The sequence below is a fragment of the Rhinolophus hipposideros genome (assembly GCF_964194185.1).
Source record: "Rhinolophus hipposideros genome assembly, chromosome: 19".
Lineage (NCBI taxonomy): Eukaryota > Metazoa > Chordata > Mammalia > Chiroptera > Rhinolophidae > Rhinolophus > Rhinolophus hipposideros.
In genome coordinates this window covers 1,620,126-1,628,242 of record NC_138065.1, presented here as the reverse complement: position 1 = coordinate 1,628,242, position 8,117 = coordinate 1,620,126, and the positions used below count along the sequence as shown (strand labels likewise).

At 51.2% G+C, this 8,117-nt stretch overlaps 1 protein-coding gene across 1 annotated transcript; it reads left to right on the top strand.

Moving 5' to 3' along the window:
- Positions 1-5,731: 5,731 nt before the first annotated feature.
- RXFP4 (relaxin family peptide/INSL5 receptor 4) lies at positions 5,732-6,853 on the top strand (the record flags this gene model as incomplete). Its single annotated transcript, XM_081025169.1, has 1 exon — positions 5,732-6,853. The coding sequence occupies one exon, from the start codon at positions 5,732-5,734 to the stop codon at positions 6,851-6,853; it is 1,122 nt and encodes a 373-aa protein (XP_080881295.1).
- Positions 6,854-8,117: the final 1,264 nt, after the last annotated feature.

The following is an 8,117-nucleotide window of genomic DNA, read 5'->3' as shown; positions in this document are numbered from 1 at the left end:
CACCTTTATTATATGTGAAGTTTTATATATGTATATAATATATACGTATACACACACACACTCGTGTGATATATGTAACATTTCTGCATTCTTTTCTGTTGCATTGATCTATTGCTTTGTTCTATGCATGTTTTAATGCCTGTTAGGCAAGCGGATTCTCACTCTTCTACATTTCCTACATACAGGGGTATTTTTCCAAGTTAATTTTATTTATTTGTTTAATTTTTAAATGAATAACTATATAAATTCCAGGTGTGCATTATAATTCGATATCTGTGTACTCTATTATAGTGTGCTCACCACCACAAGTCTAGTTTCCTTCCATTACCACATATTTGACCCCTTTATCCAATTCGCCCTGCTCTTACCCCCCAAATGAATTTTAGATTAAACAACATTGTTTTTCCTTTGCCTTGTTTCCCCAAAACACAGTGCAATTGTTTTCTGATTGTAATTACATTGTGTTTGTTTTTCCCTTTTTGAGAAAAATTGAGATCTAATTCACATGCCATAAAATTTACCCTTTTTAAAAATGGTATTTAAGAGTACAATTCAGTGACTTTTAGTGTATTCACAAATCGTGCAGCCATCAACATCATCTAATTCCACATCAATTTCATCACTCCAAAAGCAACCCTATATTCATTAGCAGTTACTTCCCATTTTCCTGTCCCGCCAGCCACCATCAACCACTAATCTACTTTCTATCTTTATGGATTTGCCTATTCTGGGCATTTCATATGAATGATGTCATAGAATATGTGACCTTTTCAGTCTGGCTTCTTTCATTTAGCTTAACGTTTCAAGGTTCATGCATGTTCTAGCATATACCAGAACTTCATTCCTTTTTATGGCTGAATAATATTCCATCGTGTGGATATTATTGGTAACTAAGAGTGGGTTTGCAAATCACAGACCCTTAGTGGAACTGTGGAACTGGCTGGCATGGATTAACCCATTGCTGACTGAGAAGTCAGCAGTGACAAACCAGGAGACAGGGTACAGCTCAGGGGACCGTTAGCAAAATGGGAGGATAGCAGCACATTGATTATTCTTTAGAGCGTTAAGAAAAGCACAGTCCCCAAAGAGACCCACAGTCCTCAAAGAGACCCAGGTTTCTCTGATGAAGAGGCATAGGGGGAAAAGTGCACTTATGCAATCTTGTTAGAGAAAACCCTTTCTCTTTGTAGTCTGAAACTACTTAAGGCCAGGTGAAGGAAAATCAACCATTTCCTTGTCAAATTTTAGGCCAGACAAAATTGTTTGCCATACTAGATTTTATGACTAGAGTTAATGCATTGATTGGCCATGCTTAGGTTCTTGACAATTGGAACGTGGAACTCTGGGAGAGCCAGCAGAGAGGCAGAAACCCCTAACATCTGGACTGCTCAAAAATACTTCTCGTGATTTTTCATAGGGTTATAATGAGTGGACTGGGAGGTGATATCTAAAATATGACAATCCCAAGTGTCGTTTCTCATCAGGGGCCTAAGGACAAAGCCAGTAGGAGAAGAGCAGTGGAGATCCAGGCTTGGGTTCCTTCCAGGCCACAAATTGTTCTAGAGAAATAACTATCAGGAAAAGGCCATGGCTGTAAAAACAATGGCATCAAAAAGCACCATTTGGCACCTGTTACAGTAACTGCAAAAAGTTTTGCAGTTGTCTTGTGTTCTCCCTTAGTATTGTACATCAGATGTCTGGGTACTTGTTTTCTAAAAGGTGTAAAGTGTCAAAGGATCGTACCCGGAGCCAACTCCAATAGAACTGGAAAAGAATGGACATCGCTTAGAGATTGTAGAGTAAAGAGGCCCCATTACATTTCTTCTGAATGCAATAGTTAGGCTGAGGGGATGGGTATATTCACGGTTGTTTACAAAACTGGATCACGTTTGTGGAGGAGGAATCTTTAGAAATGTACATATAAGAAGGGGACGTGTGCAAGGGGACAGAGAAATGTGCCAGCCTTTTCATTGGCTGTCAGCACGTAGCCCCTTCTGCAGAGCTAACCCCTCCCACAGTCTCCAGAAATACAGTCCTGCCTATTTCATGACTTGGTGGCCACAGCCGATTAAACCAACGAAACATACTTGCCCAAGGACTGAAAAGCTAAAATCAAACACTTCCTCCTCTGTACCTGCTCTGAACTCTCTATTAAGTCTTTAGCACAGCACCTGTCAGGCTAGACACTACGCCCGGATGGTTCACAAAATTTTCAACATGCTTTTCCTCCTGCATGTTCTAAGGCAGGTGGGGTACGGCCAGGCATCTCTCCAGCCACCCAGCCATGTAACCTCCACGTACTTGGTTCCCCGAGCCTGTAAACTGAGAGTCATGCTTAATTCCTCCCTCTCCTTAATCACTTCATATCCCCAGTCACTTGAGTCTCCTTCCTAAACATTATCCACGTTCCTTCCCTCCTCTACGTCTAGCTGCTATTTACAAAATCCTCCTATATGGTATTCCTCCTGCAAATCTCAGGCGCCTCGAATGGTCCTTTACATTGTCAACAGATAGATAATTCTAAAAAATAAATCTGATTCTGTCACTGCTTAGATTAAAAGCTTTTGGGGGCGGCCGGTTAGCTCAGTTGGTTAGAGCGTGGTGCTGGTAGCACCAGGGTTACCGGTTCGATCCCCACGTGGGCCACTATGAGCTGGGCCCTTCTTTGAAAAAAGAAAAGAAAAAAAAAGCCTTTCATGGCTTCTCATTCTATAGGATAAAATCGAAGCTTCTTTGCCTGGCCCAAGATCCTTTGTGAGCTCGTGACTGCCTCCCCACCACCATCTTTACTCCTCTTCCCCTGGGTACACACACTATGGAGCCAGCCAGGCCAAAACACATTCATCTCCCAGATTCTGCACAGGCTTCTGTCCCCAGCTGGTAGTACTGCTCCCATCACCTGAAATGCCCTTTTCTTGGACAAAAAAAAATCTGATATTTCACAGCTCAATTCAAAAATCATCTCTATCAGGTAAAATGGAACACTTGCTGCTTTGTACCCCGTCTGAACTACGAAGTCTTTAGCACAGCACCTTCCCGACACATTTACAAGGATTGTTTCTATTGCGGTTGCCTTTCCTGAGTGAGCTCGCTGAGGGTAAGCAGGCCTTTGTCGTGCCCCAGGCCTGCACCGTGCCTGGCACTTACCAGAAACCCGGGAAATGCCTTTTGGGTGAAGGTACAGAAACCCAAGCTCATCAGGGACACGGAAAAGGACTTCTAGGCATCAGCGACGCCTCCTCTGAGGCTGGAGACGGTAAGGTGTAGGGGTGGATAACCAGTGATGAGGGTGGATAACCAGTGATGAGGGTGGATAACCAGTGATGAGGGTGGATAACCAGTGATGAGGACGGCCCATCATTAGAAGTCCTTTTCATGTCAGCTTGACAGGGAAATCTACCACGGCAGGTCCTCGCACCCTGACATAGAAAATCGGGCTGGTGATGCTCAGGAACATGACCATGGCAAAGATGCTTTTGTTGACTCCAGCTCCTCATCTCCCAGCAGCTGTGAATGAAGACCATCTAGAGAGGAGCTGTCTCTGTTCCTGTGTCCACATCCTGTTTCCCTAGGAGCTTCCCAAAGGCAGGGACTGGCACGTCTGACACTCGGGAAGGGGGAAGAGATTATCCTGAAAAGTTTTGTGACAGAGTGGAAAGAGCCAGGTACTAGGAGTCAGGGAACTTTTATCTCGAATCCTGACTCTACCACCACATCCGTAGTGGCCTGGGGCCAGTCACTTCCGCTCCCTATAAAAACGGTAACTTGAACGAGATGATCTTAAAGGTCCCATCCATCTCAACAAGCGTATTACATTTTATGAGGCAACGGAGCACATTTTATTTGTTTTTGTCTCCCCAGCATCTGGCACAGAGCCTAGCACATGGTAAGGAGTTGGGAAATGCTGTGATGAATGAGGGAGGGAGGGAAAGAAGAAAGAAGGAAAGAAAAACCTAGGAAATAGAAATCATGGGCCCAAAGTGAAGTTCTCAGATGTGGCCAGCTGGTGGCATTACCTCTCTACATAACCTCAAGCGGGTGTCCACAGCCTCAGACCAAGGGAAAGGATAGATTAGAAATGAATAAAGGTAAAAAAAGAAATGACCAGAAGACCAGATATTTCCAATGGATAGCAGAAGCCTGGAATTCTGACCCAGCTCCTTTTCTCTGAGCCAAGAGAAAATCAGTACTGCACTGAGCAGACATGTTCGTGCCAGGTGGGTAAGGTGACACTGGATGGGTGGGAGAGAAAACACGGCCAGTCCATGAGGCCGGGAGGTAGCCCCTGGGACTCACCTGGACTTGGGCTGGGCACCCCCCTTCTGCCTTCCCCTCACACCCATTCCTTGCTGAAAACCCCAAACATCCTGCACCCTGTCTGAGCCTGCCTCTGGGTGTCTTCTGCAGGCTTCATCCAACACACTGCTGACTGCTTGTCCCGAAAGGCCCCACCCGCCCCCAGCACTCCAAGGGAGCTGAACATCAAACATCTTGATTCGCTGGCAGAGGGCAGGAAGGTTCTGACTATTTCAGAATCCTTGAGAAAGCCTCAGTCTTCTGTCTACCCACGGCCCTCCTCCTCTTTTCCCCATCACAGCAAATTCTGCACGGGGGAGGGGCGCGGGCACAAAACGGGAGGGCCCAATGAAGCATTTTTTCCAGTTAGGACTGAGGTCATGGGGAGACAGGATGGGGCGTGGTGAGTGCATATCTGGGATCCAGAGCTCTGAAATGTGGTTTGGGATGGGAGAAGGTGGAGACCCCTGACCTCTGACTCCATAGACTAGAGCAGCAAAGGGTGAAAGACAGTGGAGTGACAGGTTAGCCAGGCTACTTACTCCTCAGGAGCAGGAAGAGGACTGAGGGCATTCTCAGGTTCCTCAGGTCCTCACAGGCCAGTTCCCAGCAGGGAGGGAGCAGGAAGCTGTCACTTCCTCTCCCCTCTCCCTCCCTGCCCTTCGCCTCAAGGTCACTTGTTGCTGCAATGAATTCCAACCTGTGTTTTACTTGGCACTGGTCCCTGGGCTTGGTGATAACCCTCAGTACCCTGCTCTCTTCTGCCATAAACACCCCGAACTTTTCCTTTGAAATAATCATCAGTCATGCAAATAGCAACGTACAAAGTGCTTTTGCACATGTATCATCGAATTTTATCACAGCAGTCTAGTGAAGCAGATACTTTTATCTGAAAATTTTAAGCACGGAAACAGGTTCAGAGGAGTGAAGTAATTCACTCCAAGTCACACAGCAAGTGAGTAGCACATATGGGACTCCAGAAGCTCTGCTCATTCTCTCTCTGACAGTCATTCCCTGCCTTATGCCCCCTGGGGGGGGGGCCTTCCCCCAGGCCCCAAGAATAGGGGGATGCAGTTTGGTTCCTGTCATCCCTGAGACGGGATCTCTCTGGCCCTCTCCCTGGAGCAGAGGCTTGGGGCTGCTCTTCATAGTGGGGTAATTGTCCCTTTTCTCCTCTGCCCCAGAGCCTTACACACACACACACACACACACACACACCAGCTTGGGTCCTACCTCACCCTGCCCCACCCACCAGCCATCACCAAGACCAATGGGGAAGGGCAGATTGTCCCATCCACACCCCACCCATGCACGTGTGGGTGTGGGCTGGGGCTCCCAGCAGCCAGAGGCCCCAGAGAAGCACTGAGGTCTGGAGCCTCCTGAGGAGACCCCATGGCCACTGCCGCCCAGCACCGCTGACCTCTGATGCCCTGAGATGCCCACACCCAATACCTCCGCCCCCCTGCCTGCGTTCTGGAGCAACAGGTCTGCAGGCAGCGTGCTGAGCGTGGACGATGCTGTCATGCCTGTGGAATTCCTCGCCCTGAGGGTTGGGGTCGCCCTGGTCTACGTGCTGGTGGGGGCTGCGGGCTTGCTGGGGAATTTGGCCGTGCTGTGGGTGCTGGGTAACTGCGCTCGGCGAGCCCCCTGCCCACCATCTGACACTTTTGTCTTCAACCTGGCTCTGGCAGACCTGGGGCTAGCACTCACTCTGCCCTTCTGGGCAGCCGAGTCAGCCCTGGACTTCCACTGGCCCTTTGGCGGTGCCCTCTGCAAGGTGGTCCTGACGGCCACTGTCCTCAACATCTATGCCGGTATCTTCCTCATCACGGCGCTCAGCGTCGCCCGCTACTGGGTGGTGGCCATGGCCGGGGGGCCAGGCACCCACCTCTCGCTCTTCTGGGCCCGCGTGGCCACCCTGGCGGTGTGGGTGGCAGCCGCCCTGGTGACGCTGCCCACAGCCGTCTTTGGGGCCGAGGGGGAGCTGTGGGGCGCACGCCTGTGCCTACTGCGCTTCCCCAGCAGGTACTGGCTGGGGGCCTACCAGCTGCAGAGGGTGCTGCTGGCCTTTGTGGTACCCCTGGGTGTCATCACCACCAGCTACCTGCTGCTGCTGGCCTTCCTGCGGCGGCGGCAACGGCGACGGCAAGACAGCAGGGCCGTGGCCCGCTCCATGGGCATCCTGGTGGCCTCCTTCTTCCTCTGCTGGTTCCCCAACCATGTGGTCACTTTCTGGGCTGTCCTGGTGAGGTTTGACCTGATGCCCTGGGACAGCACTTTCTACGCCATCCATACCTACGTGTACCCGGTCACCACCTGCCTGGCACACAGCAACAGCTGCCTGAACCCCATGCTGTACTGTCTCCTGCGGAGGGAGCCCCGGCGGGCCCTGGCGCACACCTTCCGAGGCCTGCGCGCACGGCTGTGGCCCCAGGGCCAGGGCTGGGCAGAGCAGGTGGCCTTAAAGGCGGGGAGCAGGCGGGGGGCACAGAGTGCTCCTCAGGACAGTGGCCCTTCTACTATGCTGGCCAATTGGGACACAGGCACCCCTGCCTGAAGCTGAGAGCTGTACAGTCTCCTCCGCTGGGGCCCACCAGGGGCAGCGCCACCCCCGGAGAGAGGCTGGCCAGGCCGCCATCCCTTGGGAAGGCTGATCTTTGATCCCACTCTGGGTGTGGTGGAATGGGGCAGGCCCGCCCAGGTCAGGTTGGTGTGACAAAGCTGAGGTTCCCATGTGGAGGTGGGAAAGGAGGGGGCCTAACAATAAACCTGGTATGATTCGCAAATTGTCTTGACCTTTTGTCCCAGTGCCACCTCCAGTTCAGCGCGGACACAAGCGGTCTTTGCCCCACTTCTGCCTCTGGTGCGATTTCCCAGGAAATTTCCCCTAGGGGTTCTAGGCTCGTGGATGAGGGGTCAGTGCTTATCTCCCTTTGCCTGGCCTCCCTTTCCCACCCCTCCCCTCAAACCGGGTGTGCCCTTTGTCTTTCTCTGGTGCCAAGGCCCAAACTGCCCTCATCCAGGGACACCTGCACCTTCTTACCCTCTCAGTGATGCCTGCAGAGACCTCAGCTGCAAAAGCTGTAGCTCCCCAGCAGGCAGATGGCACATGAGGGGTCTTGCTGCAGTCTTGGCATGGGCCCAGCCCGAGTGTAAATCCGGGTTTGGAGGGAGAAGTGAGGATGATGATAAGCAAGGATGTGGGTGGGTGGGGCCTAGGCAGGTGAGAGATGTGGAAAGGGGTTGGGAGGAGGCTGAAGGTGGGGGAAGTGGAAGGCCCAGAGACCGGTGCTGGTCCCCTCGCTACCCCAAGTCCCCCTGTCAGAGCCCAGGATTCACAGCCCGGCTCCCACACTAACTGGCTGAGGGAACAAAGTTAATTCTCTGTACCTGTTTTCTCATCTGAAAAGCGGGCTGTTGCCCTAAATAGTGTTAACTGTTATTCTTACATTTCGTGTAAAATGGAGACAGAGAGAAGAAAAAGGAAGAAATGAGGGGGCCGCTGGGAGACAGGGCTGGAAGGCCAGGGGCTCATCTGGGGTGAATCGCGAGCTCTGGAGTAAAATCCAAGTTTTACTAAAGAACTCAGAGAGGAGCTGGCCCCTCCAGTCTTCTTAAAGTTGTTCTCCAGGGCAGGGGTTCCCCTTTGGTTTCCAGATACAGAAACAAGACGCAGCAGTGGCCAAAGTTGGCCTTCAGAAGGAACTTTCTAGGGGAAAGCCCTGCAAAGTGGGGAGGTGACAGAGGGACGATGGGGTGGAGCTCCCACTTCGTTGCCCCCACTCCGCAAGCTGTGGAGCAAAGCCTGCGCATGGAGGGCG